Raw genomic sequence first — 24,296 nt, forward strand, 5'->3', positions numbered from 1 at the left:
GTACAACAACACTCATATTCCCTCTCTTTCTGCTCAGTTATTTTTGCTCAACACATCAGCAGCCTGATTTAGATCAACTACGTCTGTCTGGCTGTAAGGTGACACAGGCAGCATCTGGTCAGAGTGAAGGCTGATTGTGGTTTAGGTCATTCCCATCCTGGCTCATCCTGCTGCCTCCCACTGATAACAGAAATGTGAAATCAGAATTGCCGCCCATGATTTTCACATCCATGCTCTCAGCTATTGCTAAATCTCTCAGTAAGAGACTTCCCTGCTTTGTGTGCGGGTGGGCACAGGAAATAGAAGGTGTTTTAAGATGATGATCACGATCATGGTGATATCCTGGTTCCCTGCTGTTTATTACAGCATTCAGGGGTACAGAGAGTATCGTCCAGACAAGGGAAACACTGATTCCACGTTTGCCGATTTTCCCACCACCGCACTGCGTTGACTCAACGGAATAAAAACACGGACCGTGTAGCATTGTATAGCGTTTTATTTTGGTTTCCTTTTCTTAATTGGTAAGCTATTTATGCTTTGCTTTTAATGACTCCATTAAGACCCTGAGATTCAAACAGACTGAATTCACAAATAACAAAATATGATAGTTGAATCGAGGATTTGGGGTGTGAGGCCTGACAATGCCAGTGTTCAAAAGGGGTTGTGAATCAGACCTGGGGATATAGTCTGCTGAAGATAAAAAAGTGGCAGCCGGCTCCAGAGAAATGTCACAGTTAAATCCAGAAGACAGCCACAAAGGGCTCTCTCATCCCCCTTTGTTAGAGAACCTCGAAACTGCTATGAGAAGAGCCCAGGATACATATTCATCAGCCTCAGCGCTCATGACTGAAATGAGCAGACAAAGCTTTGGAGAAGAGATAGCAGTGTGACATACAGCATGGTTCTTTCAGGCATGCTGTGTGAGTAGATAAGTCAACTAGAGCCACACTGACGTGACGTGCTCAAGTGCATCAATGCTGGGTTCAAAGGTGCACAGCAGAGAGAGAAACAACAGAGGCAGACAGAAAAACAGGGCAGACTGACAGGCACATCATTCAGCTCTAATAAGGTTGGAACTAAGGAGAAGAAGCAGGGAAAAGGTAAGTCACAAGCAGTGACTGGGGTATGTTTGGGGAAAGTGTATGTCACCATCAAGCGAAACCTAAGGGTTAATATACTGAGAAAAGAGCTGGCAGCAGAGATAGGCACTGGCTCAACCACAGTTAAGTTTACAAATGAAATCCCCAGAGCCTTGGCAAGCTGATCCATGGCACGTGGAGGCAAAGTATTTCTGGAAAAGCCTGGCACACTGCCTGAAGGAGTCCCTGTGCTGGAGCAGGGCCGACCTGGACCCTGCTGCCTGTATTCAGATTCAGCTAGTATGGCTTTTCAGTAGTTAGAAAAGTCAAAAGATGTAAAATCACAATGATCATTAACAGTGCTAAGACTATAATCAGTGATATAACATAATACAATCTATTCATCATCAAAACAGTTTAAAGTCTTCTGATATAAAGTCTTGTCATATACAGCAGCTCTGGTCAGTTTTAAGTAGGCAATTAAATTACATCATACATGATGATAAACATTAAATATTACTGCTAGTGATACATTATTATTGATCAAACAAATTTATTTATTGCACATTTTATACACTAACACGTTACATCACAAACCATTTCACTGTACTAAACTGTGACTCTGACAAGGAACACAGCAGTGCGATAGCTAAATGTAACACTGAACAACCGCATACGCGGTTGAATCTCATAAACTTCTTCATTCAAACAGTTATTAAAATGTCCAATCTGCAATTAGGGCATATTTGTTAAATGTGACTGATGTTGCCCACGAAGAGGATCACTAACGGTGCAAGTGATTTTAGCAATTAAATCTTACGCTAAATGTCTCTCAGTGCCAGATGATTGTATAATAAGAATTGTCTATAGGTAGGAGGGTAAAGTGTGTGAGAGCACATGCTGGCATTCTCCCAGCTTGAGTATTTTTGAACAAGCATCTGAGATATGCTGGAAGTATCAGGTTAACTGTGGTACAGTTATGCAAGTGAAACATCTCTATTGTAACAGGAAATTGACAGATATAAGTTAGTTTGAAATGTCCAGGAGCAACAACGGGTACTTCATATTTCCTTATCCTATTTCATATCAAAATGCCTATCTCATCAAAGTCTGAGATTTGGTGAAATGGCTATAATGAGAAATGAAAAGTGGAAGAAATAAATTTTGCACAAAAACAACTGGTTCATAGTAGGAAACAGTAGATGGATTTGTATTGTAACAAGGGTGTGGAGGGTGGAGATTTTTGGTTGGCTGGATGGATGCATTCACCTTCCAATCCACGAACTCCCAGATTGGTTACTGGCTTTTAAGACTTTTAAGATTTTTCCAGGAACCAAATCTAGTGTCTAACAGATAAACAATATGAAAACTGATTTGTCATTCCTTAAAAAAAAAAAAAAAAAAAAAATGGTCGTGTATGACCATTAACTTCACTTTTTTACACAACAAAATTGGTTAAATCCAGTCTCCAACCCATGCAGTGTGAATATAACTGATATATATGGTGCCCTGAGATTTTGCTGTAATTTGTGCATCTGTGTTGCGTTGGCCTTGTCTCAAGCAGCACGGAGTCCTGGCTGCAGACCGACCAGCTATGCAGGCAACATGACAGAGAGTACACTGTGTGCTTCTCATTGTCGAAACCCTGGAATGTGCTGACGACGCAGGGTTCACACTGGTTCAGTCACACTGTTGCACTCTAAACTCTGGCCCTGTCAGGCGCTCAGGCTCGCCTAGCTATTTTTATATGCTATGGTTTTGCAAGCTTGTCAGTTATGCAAAGTTTCTGGGGAGCATGCCAGTAGTAGTATTCTCAAGAACCTTGATGCAGAAGTACCATCACACCTCACACAAGTTAGCAAGTGAGTTAACATACATTTCCCATAAGTTCTCCCAAGTGCAGGGACAGCGGAAGTCAGATGAAAAACGGCAGAGGGTAGAAGACGGGGAGATATTTGAGAATGAGAAAATCCTCAGGCATGCAGCCAAACAGTGCAAGTGCCAAGAAGGAAAGCCAATGAAGCGTGAGCCAGAGGGACTGAAAAAACTATTACTTCCCACCTTGTCTGAGAGTGGAAACACAGACAGAAATTAGGAAATTGTAGGAGACTGTACTCTTTCAAAAGAAGACAAGAGGACACTTAACTAGTAGGAGCTTTCTAGAGCTAAGGAAAATTGGGGATAAAATGATCAGTCCACGGTTTCTGCACCGAAATAAGAATAGCAATGTAAGACAAAAGGCATTGTTCAAAAAGAGCTTTTATCAATCAATTTTTTAGCTTGGATATTTGGATTTGAAGACAAAATAATTTTCAAATTGAATTCATTATTCATTTTGAGTTAGATGAAAATCATTCATGGTACACCTTAAACTGAGAAAGGTTTTAGTATTATGTTCAAAACATTTCCTCCACTGTCAGTGTGTCTCAAAGCAGGGAAAAGTGAATTGTGCCTCTCCCAAATAGATCATTCATTATGGAGAAATCAGGAGTCTGTGATGTGTGCAAAACAGAAAATCTGCAAATCCTGTTCTCACATTTTCCTCCAGCTTGAACTAACTGAACACCAATTTTGCAGAAATGCAGTCTTTACAATGACTTGCATCATATACTCACTGCCTCCCTAACAGGTTTCGGTACCTCTTCAAATCAAAAATGCAACTTACAAATGTCAAAATTCAACATGAAAAGAGGATGCGGAACAAGTAAAATACGGTGTTCCAAATCTCTCTCTTTAGTGTTGAGGAAGCAGGCAAACAGAGGGAGAAAGATAGAAAAAGAGAGACACAGACAGAGAGCATTAATAAAACATGACTGCATGATTTTCCAACCTCAAAGAGGCGAACACAGGAAGGCGCAGTCCCAGAGCAGTAGCTGAGGTTCAGCGCAGGGTAAAGGGAACAGTAATCTCTAACTAGCTCGACACTGCAATGCACAAGTTTAAGCTGTGGGGCACAGCAGTGCTGTCTGATAATACTTGTACCAATTCGCCTCCTTCCACAAGCCAGACTGATCTTGTCCTCTGTCCTTTTATTTATACCATGTCTGATTTTTTTTTCTTCTTGCTGCAGGCTGAAAGTGAGAAGCATCAGCTCAGCAGAGTTTTATTAGTAGTTCTGCAGAAGGTGAGGATGATGACAGTGATGGTGTTCACCCTGTCTGCAACTATTTAAGGAAACCAAAACCTTTGTGTCACCACCTTCTCATTCCTGCTGGCTTCTCAGCAACATCATTTGAACCTTCAAGCCATCATGAACGGTAACACACCTTGGCAACACACAGGACTGAAATCCTCATTGCACTCACTATCTACAGTATCTTTCTTGATGATAGTTATGATAAAGCTATTCATATGTATATGTGCACACACACACACACACACACGGATGGGAACCGACAATCGAGGGACAGGCAAGTTTCTGTGATTTTGTTTCCATTTGTTTCAGTCAAACTTCAGTGATAAAAAGTTGCTAAAGAAGAATGAAAAACTAGGTGGTTTGAGTTTAGTTACTCATATGTGGCATATATTGATCTATCTAGCTGAGATCAATCAAACAAAACAGTGAGACATAGTCCTTTCTGGTGCCTCCAGTGAACATTCAACGCTGTCGGTGAGTTTGAGCTTTAACCAAAACCATCGACCGTTGACTGTACCCTGAGGGATGCCACAGCACACGCAAATTGTCTGGGAACCATATGTCATGAAATATTTCAGTTCTGCTCTTCTTCAGACCAAAATGCAGAACAACAGACTGTGTGTAGACTCTGGATTGAACCTGGGCTCTTCAATTGGTTAAAATTGGGACACAACACTATCACATCAGCTGTGCCGCAGGTGGCGTTCACTCTTAAGGCTGCAATAAACATTCATTGCTGTCGGTGGGTTTACATGACAAAAACTCACTGATCAATGAATGCAGACTGCGGTTCAAACACTTCAGTAACCAATTGGACATAGAGACCAACAAGAGCAATGGATGTATACCAAAAGACTTGATACAACACGCTGTTGTAATGTGGTAAACCAAAGCTTTACATGGACAAAACTCTATAGGCTTTTTGGGCTGGCATTGGCTGATGATCACAAGCATACTGTAGCAGTGTACAGATGTCACTGTACAGAATATCTTAGCAATGAAGGTCATATTTTTCAAAGTTCCCACTAGCTGTCCTTCAGGCATTCACAGATTTTCAGTTTAAATTAGTCTGTTAACCCAAATTACATATTTTCTCACTTTCTCAAGTTAGTGCTATGTAGACACATTGAGAGCTTTTGTTTTACTTATCCATGTTTTGAGATATCTGTCTCTGAGATTTCCAATTATGGAGGTGATTGGAATTTCATATGTGCTGAACAAATAATTTTCAAATACTCAACAACAGTAGTGTCTCTGATCATTCAAAGAACAATGACAGCTGTTTTGTAAGAATCAGTCAGATGTCTCAAACTGAATAAATAAAAATGAAACTATCTGCATGGCTGTTAGTCACCTGTTTAAAATGAATATTTTTTTTCCCTTGGTCCTTATTTCAAATTGGTCATAAAAGATATGAATAATTATATCGACTGATATGAAACACTTGTATCGTGATAGTTTTCAGCCATATCGCTCAGCCCTAGTGACTTTTACTGTTTTTTCCTGCTTTCTAGCCTGATGGAATTTATCCAAATGCCCGAATGTGTTTTTCCAAATTTCAGACAATGAGCATTATTTCACCATATTACTGCACATTGAATGGAAACCAATGGCTTGTCAATGCTAAGGCTTATATGATACTTTAGTTTTGTTACTGATATCAAAATAATAACTTATTTTTAATAAAAACATGTTCTACACATTGTCTTTAAAAAAATCCAGTTACCGATAGTATATAATTTTAATGTTCTATTAAAGCCAAGAAGTATCCAATTAAAAGTGTCAGCCTTCACAAAATGTTTTGGTATTTGTCACATTTTTGGCAATACAAAAAATATACTGCCATTAATGTAACATATTGTAAGTAAAAACAAATAGGGTCCTACAAACTGTCCTAGACTATATTTTCTCATTGTATTGATACTGATAAGATATTTTTCATAGCTTCTGTTGTCAAGACTGAATTTTTTGGCTCATGTTGTGTTAACTCTGGCCTTAGTTTAGCTATTCTAGTTTATCCAAAGTAGGCAGGAAGGGCATTCAGTACGTTGCCTGAAGTTGTTTTCCCACCCTGACCCAGATGTTAAATTTCATAACTTTTTCTCAGATTTTCCATTACAAGGTGCCACTGCTTTCATGACCTTAAAATTGTATTTTGTTGATGTTTGTTAACGCTGTCTGCCTTCTACTTGCCTTGGGCAGAAACTCAACAAATGCGTGACGCAAAAACTGGAAAACTCAGTTGGCTAGCCTATGTCCTAAAAGCAACTACTCTTTATATATTCCCATATTCATCTGACAAAAAATTAAAACTTAGTAAACTTAGTATAAAACCCCTTTTCCAACCCCCATGATATTCCAAGACTTTCCAAGGCCAAAGGCCTTTTAAAAAGACTTTTGGTGACAGATAACTCTTTAAATCAACCCAATTAAATATACTATGTAATTTTTTAAAGTGAATCAATGCATGTCCACAATTCTTAGAAAGTTAATCAGCCTTATGACTCTATTAAAAGTATGTAACTGGTAAAGATATAGTCATATTGAAATAATCTTGCCGTAATTTCCCCAAAAGGTTATGTTAGCATGCTGGGAGATTGTAAACTACATTTATGATTTCCAGTTAGAGCTCTATTTACATTGGAAAAGCATCAAAAGGACAATGAAAAGGAGCTCAGGTTGCTTCTTCTTCATCTGTCTTAACACAATTTTTCCATTTTCACATACACTGACATCGTCTTTTTTAAAGACTTCGATTTGGTATTTTTCTAGACTAGAAAGTCTTTGTGAAACATTGCAGAATTCTAGAAAATATTGTTATTCTTAGTGTCTTTTTATAAAGCTGGGAAATGGGAATATATTTCAAACTTAAGGCTACAAATAAATAACTGTCTCAATAAAATGTCAGCATTTGCTGGAACTCTGAGTAAAGCAGTATATCTACAGAGGTCTGAATGCAATAGATGGATCTTGTTTGCTACATATATGACACACAAAAGTCTACTTGTTTATCCCTGTGGAGTTGGGCTTTGTCATCATACACGGTGAAGTTATAGGCACTGACACTGGGAACAGTGTGACCCACTTCTCCCTGACCTGGAAACACTCCGCAGGCTGACCCCGAGTCCAATGCCAATGCAAGTTGCATCAAGCGAGAAAAAAGGGACAGTGAATCAAATCTAGGCTAATCATAAATTATTAAAGGCCAAAATGCCAAAAAAGGACAGATGTCAGGAGCAGCAGCTACCAAACACTCTTTGGCATATCATGTTTGGTGTGTAAAAGGCTGAGGCATCCATGAGGAATGAAAAGGAAAATCAAGAAAAAGAAACAGGCTAACATTGGCCTTTTATTCTTTATCTGCTTATCTATAGACTTACTTTAGTCAAAGACAGCCCTCAAGCAAACAGTCAACAAATCCACTTAAAAAGAGAAAAAACAAAGGAATGAAGACAGGGATCTCAACCGGCATCAAGTGTTTGACTGTTCTGCTGTGTAGCCTGTAGGAAAATGAAAACCTGGTGATCCTGATCGACTTTTGGACACAAGCACATGAAGTTAGTCCAGTTATGTGAGGACAAAGGAAAGGCATGTCCTGGGCTACAGCCAAGTAGTTCCATATGGGTGCTGAGTTCACTGAGTCCAGGTGGCACGTGGGAGCATGGAGGTCTGTTATGGATTTACTGCCCCCTTATGGTCTGGTACATGTAATGCTGCAGGAGGCCTGACTGCATGTGCTTGAATGTGTTTCATAACTGATGAATAAATAAACAAAACTAATTTAATCAAAATCAAGCATTTTGTTGTCTTCTTTTGACTGAATAACACCTTCCACAGCAATTATCTAGTTGGACATGGAGTGTAACATAGGATACAGTATAGAATTTGTCATTTAATCTATATTTTCATGCCTCCTGTGTACATGTCCCAAGAAATAATGGTTAAAATTTATTGAACTGAAATAGTAATAGCCTGTAGAGTGAAACCAGTCAGGGGAGAGAAAGTCCTGTTTGCAGCTGGTAATGATTAACCATGGAAAAGAAGAAGTCACCATAGAACACTGATAGCCCCTCTGATGACCCACTCTTTAGCCATTGGTCAACTGTGTAGTGGGACTCAATTAGGAGGGGTTTGAGCACAGAGGGGATCAGAGGCGGAGTCGTGGAGAGAAAATATGTCCCTACAGAAAACAAAAGAAATTTTAATATAAAGCCTGAGTTATTTTGCTCTAAAAGACTTGCTTGAATTATTTATCATTTGATTATTTAGGACAGAAACAAAATTAAATGTCTGAACAACTTAGAATAATCTTTTAAATAGATAAATAATTGAGTCAAATGAATGTGTGACTGATTAAGTGTGAAGCTTCAACTTCAGAGGTTTAGAACCATTTAAGCCACAATGAAGAGAATGACAACCTGCATGTTCATGAAGATGGCAATGCATGCTGCAAGTAGAAAGAGGAACAGTCCAGGAATAAAAAAGAAAAAATCATTTAAAACATCTGAGTTGACATCAGGACATCATCTGCAGAGCTAGTGTTGAAAACAGCTGTTGCTAACTCAGCTATTTGGCCTCTGACCTGGGTTTTTTGGTCACTGAATAGGGGTCTCTCAATTCCCACCCCTGTCAGAGCATTTACAAGCCTGTGGAGCCCCGCCTCAGGCCCCTTGACCCCAGAATCACCCTTGCTTACTTCATAGACCAAGGCATCCTGTGAGGAAAATAGTGCCTTGAGAGAGAGAGCAGTCGCGGCTGCAAACCTACCTTGTCAAATTTACAACCCAATCAGGATCAGCCTCATAAATCCACGCCTCCTCCGCAGAACATGCACAACAATACCAGCTATTCACTGTTTGCACACGTTTAATAGTTCCTCTCAGGCTTCCTTCCACTTCTTAGCAACCACCCTTGCTCCTTTCTCCTTTTGCAAGTTTATAGGGGGAGAGTTGAGAAATCCCAGGCAGGAGGAGAGCTGCACACAATCAGGTCAGTGCAGAGTCACAGTGAGGTCAGCAGTTTCTGAACTGTGTCCGACCTCTGACCCTTCATGGTACCACCTGGTGCTGCGATGGCAGCCATGGGAGTCCCAAGTGAACTTCGCCTGAACCTGGACCTTAACATTGGACCATTGCCTCACCCCTGGCCCCTTTGCTCCCAGCTTCCTCTGGGCCAGTAGACACACATTTCTGACCCTTTTACATTATTTTAGGTTTGCGGTTCATGTACTATGCAAAGACATTTCTGATGATGGCATGAAAATTGTGTGTTTTTGTTTACAAGACACTTGTAAACAACATGCATCTATCTACACAAATTGAGACAGATTTTTTTTCCTTCCTAGAAAAAGAAAAAGAGTGATTCTTCCATTCACAAATCCGTAGCTGGTAAAATTTCACACTATCTCTCCCATTTGCAGCAGAAGAGAAACTGGAAGCAAATGGCATTTGGAAGACTCTGCTCAATTATTGCTGAGTTTATACTCCCTCTTGTGGATTTTGAAGGAAATGAACACAGGGAAAGTAAGTGATTAAAATTACCACTCGCTGCACTAGATGGTGCTCTTTACCTTGTGATCTAATTTAATGCCAGGCACTGAAGATGACCCAGAGGGGGATCAATCAGAGATCTTTATGTTTTGAGAGTCCTGTATTTATGACATTTTGACATATAATGTTGTAAAGTCAGTCAGTCCTGTTGAGGCCAATCCAGTGACTGAATGAAAAAACCAAGGAAGGTGTACGCAGTAGACAGACCTGCAGCCTTAGTTCACATCTGAGTTTTAAATATGTGCTTGCTCACCCATGCTGTCATTCTGTTCAGACTCCAGTGGATGGTCGCCGTAAAAGCCTGGAAAAAAGGCACACAGAGACAGGTCACCTGTCAATTGTTTGTCACCGAGAAAGAAAAAGAGAGAGTTGTAGATACACCAGTATTAAAATTAAGGCTAAAATATTGATAAAATTATGCATTATTGGAACGTTTTCACTGCAAACACAAGAAATGTATCAGAGGTTTAAGGTGTATATTAGATGAGCAGAGTGAGGTTCTATAACCAAATAAGAATGGGATTTCTTTGTTTAAGCTTCTGAATTTGGACATTTAATGTTTGACATTGTCTGAAAATTAAATTCAAACTTTTTGGATTTTAGACTGATGATTGGACAAACAATTCAAGTGATGGCATCAACGTGAGGTCACGGAAACTATGATCTATTACAACGTTTCCTGACCAATAAAGAAATTAACTGATGAGTTGATTAAAAAAATAACTCTTAGTTGCAGCCATCTCTATGAGACCCCCTGTTCTACATACAACTTCTAAACAAAAGATTTAAAAAGCTTTTATCCAGCCAAATACTGTAGTTTTGTTTTGTTTTGTTTCTTCTCATGGGGTGAAATACTTCAACACCGGCGAGAACAACACCATGCATACGTACCAACAATCATTAGAAAGAAATCTAACATCAGTACAGGTGATTCAAGCATAGATTTATTCTACTGTTTGACCAAAGTAGGAACATTCAAGCTATAGTCGTATAACCATCTCAAATTGCAATGTGATCTATGTAGGAATAAGAAACGAAAGATGCTAATGTAAACATGTGCAAAATTCAATATATGAGCCATGTTGCCTTATTAAGAGTTATATTACTGTTTCATGTGCATTTATTGTTGTATTTACAATAAAAAAAATTCAAGATGCATGTCTGTTATAGCCTGAAGAGCAAAAGTTATTTATTTGCCTCCTTGTAAAACACATTTATCAAAGCAGAGAGCTCCCACTGAGTGCAAGATGTCACATCTGTTAGCTGGAGACAACACACAGCTCTCACAGATTAGATACTTCAGTCAATATTCAAACTTCACTACTTAAGATTTAGTATTAGTAGTGATATAGAGGGATAATTGTGCTTCAAACAGTATTCTCTGTCAGTCACTACTTGTGTGGGTTCAAAACATGAGATTAGAAACCAAAGACAGAGGACAGGTTGTATGAAGTATGAAGTACTGCTAAAGAAAAAACAACAGCTCACAATATGCAGTCCAATTTCAGCACACATTTTGCTCTTTGTGCTGGGTTCTCACCAGCATCATATCTCAGAGTGACACAGATGTATGATTCTGGGATGGGCATAGGCTAATGACCTCAGAGGATTTATTGCATACGGTAATGTCCTGCTGTAGACACTATGCTCGTTTCAGCCACGCACCACAGGGTCTGTATGATACAGTGTCTGGCTGATGAGATGCAAACCAGCTTGAGTGATTCCTTTAAGCCTTTAGCTGATACGCTGGGCTTTCATTTGTAGACAGTTTGTCCAGCTGTGCATTGATTACTGTCTCCACTCTGAGATGAATCTGTAACTTTCTAGCTTCATGCAAAGCAGTAAATCTTTATAATAACTCTTCATCAGTGATCAGTGGATGCTTCTTGCATATAGCAAACTCAAAATGTTGAGTGTTATTTTCTTTTTTAAATCAAAGCAGCTCTAACCCTTCCCCAATCAGGTTTCATTGATTGGACTCAAGGTTACTCCTGACTCCAATTAGCTCTTGTTGATATACACATACACTACCAGTCAAAAATTTGGACACATTTCACCACTGAATTGAATGAGAAAAATGTGTCCAAACTTTTGACTAGTACTGTACTGTGAATGATGCATGCCAAGGTTGAAGGTGACTTGAAATACCCCATTTTTGGATGATAAAATCAGTTCTCCGATGTCCCAAGAAGCCTGTAGCAGGTCATCGAAAATAACTCATTTGGGGGCGTGTAGCATGAATGCTATTAGACCTAGAGCGAGACGGGGCTTTTAAACCAGTTGTGCTATCTCACTTTGAACAGGATGTTTCTGCGAGGTTACTCATAAACACTGTCGCTTTCATTTGTGTTTTATACATAGCTATGTTAGCCAGTGGCCGTGCTATTTTAAGTTGTTAGAACAAGGCCTTGCTGTTAGGAGGAAAACAGCAATAAAGAAACATATTGTTTATTTAAGGGGCAGTCGTGGCTTAATGGATAGAGTCGGTGTAACCCGAAAGTTGTGGGTTCAAGTCTTTCCTGCCAATTCCTGCCGGTGGGGCAGAGTGAATAGCCAGCGCTCTCTCCACCTTCAATACCACGACTGAGGTGAGACCCTTGAGCAAGGCACTGAACCCCCAACTGCTCCCCGGGCGCCGCCCCGAGTTTCTGTTCATGGTGTGTGTGCATTTGGGTGGATTAAATGCAGAGTGGAATTTGTGGAAATTGTGCCACTGTGCCTACAGAGGTTGATAATATTTGCTGACTATAAAACAATAAGTCACATTTTTTTACTCCTCTGGCTTGTCCTGCAACTTATACAGCAAAGCTGAAACGAAGTTGGATTGAGTGTCAGCATTTAGACAACCTGAGAGAGGAGGTGGATGCGCCACTGTATCTCCCCCCATCCTGATGTTGGTGAAGTTGTTTAACATTACTGGACATGGATGAATAAATTCGGTAATGCACTTCTGCTTGTCTACGTTCTTCATATAGCCCGGAAAACACTGTACTTACTGTATAAACATCAAAGTATTTGCAGTTATATTAGCATCACTATCTTTACAAAATTTCAACTCCCCATACCAGGACACCAGAAGAAACCCAGAAGCATGAGCAGCCACCATAATGCATGATGGACCATCCGGATCTCAAACACTTCATTTAAAAGTCTTCTCTCAGTAGAATGCATTAAGAATCTATTGGGCTGAATTGGGCCCTTGTGTCTTTGGCAGTAAGTATTTCCAATATTACTCTTTTTTAATTTTTCAGATCTAACATTGCCACTTCAAAGTTCAAGTCATATCAATTAATAGGCAATTTAGAATAAAACAAAAGCATACAAGGAAAAAAAACAGCAATGACTAATACTTTGTTGTTGCAAAAATTTTTCAAATTGTTTCCTGTATCCTTTTTTTCTGGCCTTTAAAACTGAACATAGAGGGCTCAGGGATGAGGATTTTCATCACTGGCTCTGTATATGGGGCTGGGTCCATAAACACCTTCTTTTATATATATATATATATATATATATATAGATTTTCAGTTTTTAAAACAGTCAAATATTGGTATTAAAACAGACTATTGTCAGAGCTTTGTGATGGTTGTTTGGGCATTGGTGTGTGTGTGAATATACTTTGACTGTTATTTATATATTAGTTACTATTGTACCTACAACTTATTATTGTATGTATGATAAAGTTCTTTAATATTCTATTTTTGTACAATGTATGTTTGATGTTTCCTTTTAAGTTAGTACAAATGTAAAAAAAAAAAAAAAAAAAAGTAAAACTTACTGAAGGTTTATCAAATGCAGTGTAAGAGAGAATTTATCAAAATACATTATTTAGTACATGTTAAGAAGGAGTTTAATCCACACATAATAAATAATCCCTGTAGAAATATAATCAAATTATAGACACAAACCATTAACAGCCTGCTATAGTATTAACACAATATTATTAGTATTAAGACAATATGCAGGTTTTAGACGGACAAAGCCAATCCACTTACTGATCCATATTTCAGTCCAGTACCATGAACCATCTGTATCAGTATCAGCAGTTGTGGATCGGAATTGGAACGGAACTGGAAAAATCTGGATCGGCCCATCTCTTACACAAACAGTGAATACCTGCCTCTAGGTGTTGTAGCAGTTGCTCTCTTTCATAGCATTAATTTCATGTCTCATTATGGGAACGTCTCCCCCCATATAATAGGCTGACAGATTATCAGTTGTCATTGAAAAACTCTTCTCGCTTCTCACAGAAGTCTGCAGACAACTGTGCTATTGGCGCTAAAGCTAAACTGGCCATCTATTTGAGTGCAAACTCGGTGACCGGGCACTTTGTGCTTTACAGTATGGTTGCTCTGTAGTTAACGAGTAGTAGCGATACTATTCGACAGCTAACTCTGGTGACAACAGCAATACTTACATTGCTAAAAGTAGCAATACTTTAATAAAAGTCTAAGTAGCAATACTTCTGACCAACTCGGAGCTCCTGTTGTCGGATGATGGTGATGATGAGGAAGAATCCACACTCCTCACTGTTACAGGTGAGACTGCAAAGCATACCACTATCGAGGGAGAAATCTCATGTGATTGCACGTCCTGCATGATCTTAACATGCAGGATATGTGCAAACGTGCAGCTGCCAGGCTTAACATCCTATGGCCCACAATGCAAGCTGAGGCGGTGAAATCTCGCTTTGCCCAAAGCGAAGAAGATGGGGAAACAGGTGTTGCCAATCTTTCCAGAGCTGTTCAATGAGATAGCAGGAACATGGAAAAGCAGGCCATGCAGCAAGAAGTACCCCATTGTGGGAGGTTCCCTGTTGGAGTGTGAGGGAATGGTGAACCATATGCCACCTATAGAACCGCTGATAGCAACCCACCTCCACCCGAAGACCTATTTCTCGTCATCGGTTCTCTCCCTCCCTTACGAGGCAGACAGCTTTCAGTCCATCCTCACTGAGAAGTGCTGCAAGGCGACGGCTCTGTCAGCGAGAACCCTTAATGCTTCTTCAATCCTGATGGCTTAGAAGAAGACATGACGGCTAAACCAGATACCGCCCTGTGGGAGGAAATCTGCTGCATGACAGACCACGTCCTTCGCCTCCACAAGGTAGCTATCCAAGCCACCGGCAGAGCCATGAGTCTTATGGTCCTTCGGGAAAGGGCACACTTTTCTCTAGAGAGAGTAGCAACCATGCAGGCCAGCCTGGCATTGTTTCGCAGGGGCAACATTGTCACATTCAGATGGTGTCAAAGGCTGTTGGGTTTGATGACACACCCACATAAACTGTTTGGAGCTGATGGCTGTCCACTTAGCTCTGAAACATTTCCTTTTCTGGCTGCGGGGACATCACATTTTATTGAGAACAGACAACTCCACTGTGGTGGCCTATATCAACAAATAAGGGAGGCTGAGATCCCCAAGGTTGCACCATTGATACTCTGGAGCAGTTAACGCTTCCACTCATTGAGAGCTACTCCTGTGCCAGGTGTACTAAACCATGGGGAAGACCTGCTATCCAGGGAAAATCCACTCTATGCAGGCTGGAGGCTCCATCCAGGGGTGGTGAAGCAAAGTTGGCAGCAGCTCAAACGGACAACCATGGAGATATATGCGTCACTGGAGAATGCCTAGTGTCCCCGGTTCTTCTTGCACGAGTGGCTGTTCACCTTTCTCTATGCATTAAACCCAATAGCTCTCATCCTTCCAAGTCTGGCCAGAGTGAGGGAGAAGGGTCTATCCATGATCCTCGTTGCCCCGTATTGGCCAGGGAAATACTAGACTGATGAGGACTCTGAAGCCAAGCTTATTTTTGGACCCATGAAGATATATCGTAAAGAGCAAAGGAGGATGTAGCATTTTGTTATCTAAACATGGAAGAAAAAAATGAAATTGGAGTTGATCGTTGGGCTTATTTTTCTGGTGCTTCCTTTAAAATTATACAATTTTTCACTAACCTAAGAAAATCTGATGTAATGTTAGATCTGCTTTTTAAAACACAGACTAGGCAAGTCTGGCAATCTGGGAACTGGTATATCTCCCTTAGTGAGACACAAAACGAATGCTATGAAAGAGAACTTAAGGTTATGTCTCTAACCCCGTTTCTCTGATTAGCATGAGTGAGTGTCTCACCAGACCATCCTCCTTGCGATGGAAGCAAGGAAGAGGTGAGCTTGTTTGATTGACAACTGATGCTATGTCAGCCTATTATGTAGGGGGCGGGTCCCCACCCCTCCTGACATAGTCGTCACTGGTGCCAACCCATAGGCTAGTGTAGTGTCATTGAAACTCCCAGCAGTTCAGAAAGTATTCAGACAATCTTCACATTTTATCAGTTTTGTTATGTTGCAGCCTGATACCACAATTGTTTAAATTCATTTTTTAAACACTGTATGAGTGGGTTTAGAGGCAAGAGGTAAACTTAAACTGACAGCTGTGAACTTCATTCCTCAATGAAGCTTTGTTCTGATGAGGAAACTGAAGCCAAGCTTATTTTTGGACCCATGAAGACATATTGTAAGGAGCAAAGGAGGATGTAGCATTTTGTTATCTAAACATGGAGGAAAAAAATGAGATTGGAGTTGATGGTTGGGCTTATTTTTCTGGTGCTTCCTTTAAAATTATACAATTTTTCACTAACCTAAGAAAATCTCATGTAATGTTAGATCTGCTTTTTAAAACACAGACTGACATAACCACACGGGGCTAACTGTCACCCCATAACAATCTGTTTGCTTGAGATTGGTTACCCTCTTACTGTTTCATCTTTACTTTAAAGCCACTTTTTCCCCATCTTGTCCACATCAGCAGCCTGGCCATCTGTGCAGGCATCGCCTGGAGACGGGTGTCCACTTCTCATTTACATGGCGCCCAGCAAACTCCATCACTCACATTCAATCGGGTGCATAGTGTGGGCTGTCGGCACATCAGATCTCCCTATCAGTGTCAGTGTACCACCCTGCTATCAACAGCTGTAGACCCCTGACCCGACACACGCCAGCAGCCCCCCTCCTCCTACATTCACCCCTGCCCCTCAGACCCACAGTCAACACTGGCATATGTTCTCCCTAGAGCATACATCAACACACAAAAGTCTGCTCAAACGCACACGTGCCTTATCCTGAACGGACACAGGCTTATACTGAATATCTCACAAACAAACATGCATTGTGCCTCTGAGCGACTTCAAATTATAGTACAGACAATCTGAGATACCATGTCACAGCTTTAACCAGAGAATCACAGAAAGATCACAAGTAAGCAGGTTTAGGAATAATGTCATCTGTTTTGCATATTAAAAAAACAGGTTAATCTCTGATTTCATTTAACTTACACCATGGCCAACTAGTTTCAAAGCATGGTGCATTAATTTGCCTAAATTCAGACATGGTATCCATACATAAGAGTTTTGGTTTAACATGTCCAGGCTTTAAGATATCTGCCTATAATACTAAACAAGGGTGCATCCTTTTGGTGCTCACAGCATTGAATGAGACAAAGAGCCTATAGCAACACTAGACACATGACAGATTGGGTTGATCTAGGTTGAGCAATACTGCTGTCCCTAGCACAGTGATGCCAGCATGAAAATGTAACATTTAAAGACACTCTATAGCAATGTCTCTCCCCACCACAATGCCCCCTGCTTTTCTAGATAATCCACAGATGGCACTGGGAACAGTTCTCAGTGTAACTACTTTCGACCAGAGAAACTGTACAATTGAAGTGTGTTGTGTGTACTATAAATTTCCTAAAATGCTACTTTTCAGTCCTGAGTGGACCACAAAAAAAAAAAAAAAAAAAAAATCACATTCTCCTCCTTTGTGATGGTGACACCTCCAAAACTGAACGAATAAAATCAAATCAAAACTATCTACAAGGCTAGATGCATGTGAGAATCTTATTTTTGGAATTTTCATGAATGGACTCTTAATGTTAAAGGTAGAATTAAGATGTCTCCATTTATTTTCAATGTAGTATAAAAAATATATAAAATCTTGCTTGTAATTCAAAGTAAACCTCTTGCCCGCATCTCTTTTATGAGAGAGAAAAGAAAGATTTTTCTGCAAGGAAACACTGTTGGGATGTTGGTCAATTAGTCCTCCCACACACCATTTTCCAGTTTTCTTTCTGTTTTCTGGTCAGCTCTTAATAGTGGCATTTCAGGGGCCAGGATTAAGTCCTGTTTCAGTCCATACTCCAAGGCTGCAGTGTTTGCTGATAATGGAACAGCGGTAGAAAAGAATGGAGCTCTCTACTGTGTGGTCTCTGTTGCTAATCCTCATGACTTATTGACCATTATAGCCTGAGGCTGGGAAGGCTTCCAGCAGCCACCAATACAGCCAGAGCCTGCTCCGCTGTGGCCCATTGTGTGTGGACAAAGGAAGGCTGCATCTTTAACCTTTCACCTCTAAAACCTCTGCAACCTCCGGCGCAATCAGCCCTCCATCAAAATAACATACCATCTCTTGTCACCTCATCTCCCTCCTTGTGTTTTGAGACATGCTATGCATGCTCAATATGGCATTAACCAAAAGAGGCTCAATACTGTACCAGCCCTCCATCTACACTAAATAGAAAATGGCATTTTCAAGCATTGCAAGTCAATGTACAAATCATTGTTTTCTCCATGTGGTGATTTAACCACTGATTCAAGCATATTTTGACCTCTCCAGTACTTACTTCATGTGACTAGGTAATCACAGCTTGTGGATACAAGCAGCAGCCAGCAAAGCTCTACAAATACAAATCTAGAAATATCACTTGTAGTAGTTCCCCTAACAGCAGACTCAGGTATCAGTAACATTAAAAAGTATGCCTTGGGTGTAGAACTGTAATAGTCAGTTAACCAAGATGCTGACAAAATAATCTACTAATAATCTCATAAACTTTTTTTTCATAATTGATTAACTACTTCATTTAATAATCTGAAGTCAAGGAAGCAGCTTCAAGTACTGATTAGTTTCATCATCTGTTTATCTGTTCATTGTGTTTTTGTTTAATAATTCTGTTTATAAAATGAGAAAATATTCATTACAAGTTCCAGAGCTCTAATGACATTGTCAAATTCCTTGCCTTGTCTGACCATCTGCATTTAGACCAACGACTGTAAAAGGGTAGACACAGCAAGCCCACTTCCGGGTTTGAAGTCATATAGGAAGTAGCCACTGGCTCCCATTGACTTCCATTGAAAAATCAGCACCAATTACTAAATCACTGTTGTTGTCATAATTATCATTGGGGCTTTGTTGTCTTTGTTTGATCACGCTCTTGATATTCCTAAATTTTTTATGTTTATATTTACTCTGTAACACAAGATATTAGGATAAATAGCTGACCAATCAGGTGCCTCCTTTCATCCATGTTGCCTTGCTCCATCCCTATGTGGGGATGATTGACAGGTTGCTTTAGCCACAGACATTAAGGCTTCAGGCTACCCACCCCACCGTGGTAGGAACGGATTTGCAGCTGCTTGGACATTTAAGAACAGTGTAGAAAAATAGCTGATGCCCACCATAAGTAGAATCAATTGTGCATAACAGATATTGATATTTACCCTTAGGCTAAGCCTTATGGCTAAAGCCAGATCAGACTGCAGTTGGAGCTTTAGTCACTCTCTCCAGGGGGCGTGTATGTTCAACAAGCTCGCTGCTGATTGGCTCAGTGGTTGTCATGGGAACATTACCTAGACACTGCCATATTGTCCAAATATGGTACTTCTGGCTCCACAAAAGCAACATGGCCACATCCATAACAGCCAAAAATTGCGACTATATTGGCTTCATTCTCGCAGTGCGTAATGCTATCTGTGTAGGTCCACCCCCTTATATACCGTCAATGATTTAGAAGCGGCAGGAAAAGCACTGTTTCTAATAAAATAATAAAAACAGTGATAGATCAATTCAAGGGAAAAAGTAACAGTCAGCAAGCATGAATCTGGAACTGAAGTGCCCAAAGTCATTCAACCATTATTGAATTGATTGTTTTCACCTGGGCTTTTCCTACTGTCACATGTGAACATGGCTGCTGTGAAAAGGCCTTAGACAAATCAGCAAATCTCCACATTACCTCATATCACCAAAGCTGGGAACAGCAAATGTTTAACAATTTTAAATGATAAGGGACATAAATGATTAACTGATTATCAATATTGTTGCTCACTGATTTTCTGTCAGCTAATCAATTAATCACCTTATTGTTTCACTGGTGCCACATGGAGGTTTATCTATGGCCTAAAATTAAAATTCAGGTGGCTCTGTTGAATCTTAATTTATAATTTGTTATTGAATTGTGCTATTTAGTGAAGCAGGTCTTATTACAGATTTTAAATTTGTTATTGCATAATTTACATATTAAATGGCATTATTTTCGTCCACTAGAGGACACATCTTATAATTTTATATTAAGGCACTGTTGCCTTATGTTGAATTAGAGGACGCTATACTGCACTATTTTCAGTGAAGAAGAGCGAATAAAAGTATAGACCTTGCTTGTATTAGTTGGTGAGAAGAACAATGTGAGTTGTAAGCGATAGTGCTGATGCAGCAGTTTCTTCAGTAAAGCTAATTCAAATTGAAAATTTTTTGTTGCAGTTAAGTCCACAACAGGCTCCATGTAACAAGGACTGCAACCACAAGCAGGAAATGTTGCTCCTTTTCCAATACAAGGAAAACTCCTACTATGAAAATATTGTTCTATTTATTCATTTCTATATGTATTTGTATATTTAATAATTAATATTTGTTTATTGATTTTTCTTCTCTGTTCTTTTCAAAATGGATACACATTGATCAAACATTTTACTAACAATTGTTTTCGTAATGCAGTTGTTTTTGTATGGCAAAGAAAAAGAACACATCATGAAAAGCCCTAAAAAAAAAATCTCTCACAATATGTAGTCCCCAAAATAAAATAATAAAATGCTTTTCTACTATAGAATGGTTCAAATTAACTCAAATTAGGCTTGAACACAACGTTGTGGTCAAAAAGTATCTACACTGAGTAGAAACCACATTCCTTAATAGAAAGTACCATATGGCTGGACCAGCCACAATATAAAGCAAAAGATACTGACTATACACTATGGTCCCCTCTCTCTGAACTCTTGAGCCCGAAGCCATTACCACTTCCCAGAAATCCCTCCCCAGCTTTCCTACTGTCCCTTTTTCAGTCCATCACTGTGCCTGCTTTTCTGTCCCAGATGGCCAGGGTTCCGCATGGCCAGTGGAGGGCAAAGTCACCCTGTTATCTGAGTAAGTTCTATACCTGGCAGTCTGGTCAACTCTGGGACAGCCCCACTTATTTCAGAACTACATCACATACTAAGAAAGTCTGATTTAAAACACCAGATCAAATTAACAACTAGAAGATTAAGAAAAATAATCATTAACTACAGACCTAAATGTACTGAAATTAAGTGATATTTTTATCTGAATATCAGGGTAACACTTTAAAACAAAATGTTTGGAATTCATGTGAAGACCCCCTTATTTTATGACAAAAGTACTGTATTAGTAGTACTGTACTGTAGTACTGTAAACAGCAAATAAATTAATTAATATAGGTTCTGCTAATTTTGCAGCTAATAATGATTTGACCTATTCATATTTATGAGAGTGTCTCATATTTTCTATTTGTAGCACTTGGTGTTGTAATAGATTTCATACTGGGTACCATGGCTGAACAGGGTACAGAGGCTTTAAACTAAAGTTAAAACTCAAGGACTAAGGTGTCATATTCTTGGCCACCATGAAGTGACTACACAAAACAGACTGAAATGGTCTCACTAAATTCACTGTAGCCATAGTATGTGCAGTGAACACGGATGGGAAAGGCATTGTAAACTTACAGTTGAACAATACAGTTGGGGTATGTGTGACATCAGCTATCTGTTCAATGAATCAATCAACCAAGCAATCAATCAATCACCCCTCACAACTGTAAGATGGATGAGAGGAAGCATGTGCCACACATAGATCATTGTTTTCTCTCTAGAGCAGGACAGAATGAATCTTATGCTGTCTAAGAGGTCAGAGCAAAGAGGCTGCTCTACCCCTTGGGCACCACTTGATCCTTCCCTCTTCCAACAGACACATCCATGCATGACACTGAGTAGTTTCAGTTTGTTTCAGGTTGCCTTGAAGGAGCAGATGGGGTTATAACAAAGTGGATAGCGGAGACGGTGCCAATGTTGTGACCACCTGGCTGTAGCAGGATTGCTGCAGCTGGGTTACTCTATCCAGCTTCTGATATCAAAGCCTTATTGTTCCTCTGTTAGGTCAATGTTGCTTCCAGTTAAAATGAACGGCCTGCTGAACCTAAAAGCTACAGTCATTGCTGAAAATACTGCCATCACCAGACATTTAAAAACTGCCAATGTTTTCTAAGATAAGTTGAAACTGACAAAGTATATGATTTCCACAGTTCTTTAGTTAATTGTTAAAAGTACAGAAACTGTATCTACAGTTTGTCAGACTGGAGAACTGCATCTCCGGTACAGTTTTTAGCAGCACAAGGGCTCCACAGGGGGCTGCTCTGGCTCCATTCCTGTACACACTGTACACAGCAGACTTCACATACAATCCTGAGTGTTGCCACATTCAGAAGTATTTTGATGATACTGTGACTGTTGCATGTATCAGGAGTGGACAGGAAGAGGAAAACAGAGGCCTGATAAAATCCTTCAGTGACTGCAGTCACAAAACCGGCCTGCTACTGAACACGTCTAAAACCAAGGAGATGGTAGTGGATTTTTGAAGGTCTGAATCTCCTCCTTATCCAGTCTACATCTGTGGTGTGGACACTGAAGTGGTGCCATCCTACAAATATTTAAAATGTGCACCTGGACAATAAGTTGGACTGGTCACTGAACACAGAAGGGCAGAGACGACTTTTCCTCCTTGACGTCTGATCATCCCCTTCACAACATCCTGATGAACCAGAGAAGCAGCTGCAGTGGACGACTCATTTCACTGAGCTGAGGGCTGAACGATGCAGGAGATCCTTCATCCCCACTGCCATCAGGCTCTACAACACCTTAGCCAATGGGAGATGACTAATTAACATGAACTGGACTGTTGCTGACTACTCTTACTACTCACTACTTACTATTGTCACTACAACACTACCTGAATTTCCTCTTGGGGATAAATAGTTTATCTTATCTTGTCTTATAAATCATAAAACTGGGGGAAAAAAAGGAAAGAACACTGTAACAGGATTCAGCAGCAGTTGTTCTCTCCTCTAGGGTGTAAATATCTTTGTAAGCACCGCTTCTTCATTTTATAATTTAACAGGTCATGTTCTGAATCAAAAAGTAAGGTGAGGGTGCCATTATTTTCTACCACAGCTACATGGTCCCACAGGTAAATCATAAATCAAACACTACAGCCTATAATCCAGCAACTATCCTCAGCACAACAAGCACATGGACCCTGATTAACAGTCTGAAATCAGGTCTAGACCAGGTCAGAGCCTCTCAACACTCTGTGCTAGATATTACATATGACAGATTGTGAAGGAACTCAAGTGATAGCTTCACAGGCTGCTCAGCAGTCATCCTTTTGACCTCCACACCTGACCCTTGACCTTGCTGTGTAACACAGCACAGTACAATGTCGACTCTGTCCTCCCTGCTGCTTCTGGCTGACAAAGCGATCAATCTTGGGATGCTGCCTCCCAGTGCCACTCAAGTTCACAGAGCATGGTGTTCGGTCTCCTCCCTGACCGAGGCCCTTGTTGCCCAAGTATTCAGTTTGGCCACGGATGATGGTCCCAAACTTCTTCCAAATTTCACGACTGCTGAGGTCAGTGTACTTGAGGGAAAACTCAAACCTTTGAAGATGGTTCTGTACCCTTGTCCTTGCCATAACTTCTATCATGGAGGTACACAGAAAGTTCCTTGGACATGAATTGTTTATTGCTCTAACATGCACTGTCGATTGTGAGACATGACACACTGTGCTCAGGGGCTTATTCAGAACTCAGACACCCTTAATTTGACTCCCCTCTGTTTCCAGTCTTTATGCTAAGATAGGCTAACCATGTTTTTCACACTGTTTAGGTGTTCCTTTAGGGATTCCAACAATACAAAAAAGCCAAAACTGCATCCTTAAAGATAAAAGAATCTAAAAAGCAAGTAACTGACATAAATGAATCTTTTGTTGTACCGTTGTGCATCTGGAGCACCAAGTGGTAAATTATTACTTCAGAAAACAATGACAGATAAACCTCCACAAGGCACCGCAAAATACAATTATATAATTATCTGATTTTTAACTTTTTTAAATATTTTTTCAGATCATAAATTTCTCTTTTTGTGAAAATATAATTAATCGTTATTGATATTTGAGTTAAATTAATCACCCATTTATGTAGTGCAGTTAACCATTCTTTTGATTTAATGCTCCACCACAATTCAGCCTTTGGAATCAAACAAAGAGGTGAAGGCCACTTTTTATAGCCTCTAAGACTTTTTCATGGTGCAGTCGTCAGTGTGTGTTATTTTAACCTAATGAATGTATGTCTTTATCTGTGCTA

General features: G+C 39.9%; 1 protein-coding gene across 2 annotated transcripts in view; it reads right to left on the minus strand.

Annotated features, from left to right (window-relative positions):
- The window catches only part of nr6a1a (nuclear receptor subfamily 6, group A, member 1a), an 87,204-nt gene that overhangs the window by 54,942 nt on the left and 7,966 nt on the right, over positions 1 to 24,296 (minus strand). For both annotated transcript variants that reach the window (XM_026322289.1, XM_026322286.1), the window contains exon 2: positions 10,018 to 10,065. In XM_026322289.1, the coding sequence (XP_026178074.1) occupies positions 10,018 to 10,065 (48 nt within the window). The remainder of the gene's footprint in view (positions 1 to 10,017; positions 10,066 to 24,296) is intronic.

The sequence above is a fragment of the Mastacembelus armatus genome, chromosome 9, assembly GCF_900324485.2.
Source record: "Mastacembelus armatus chromosome 9, fMasArm1.2, whole genome shotgun sequence".
In the NCBI taxonomy this organism is placed as follows: Eukaryota; Metazoa; Chordata; class Actinopteri; order Synbranchiformes; family Mastacembelidae; genus Mastacembelus; species Mastacembelus armatus.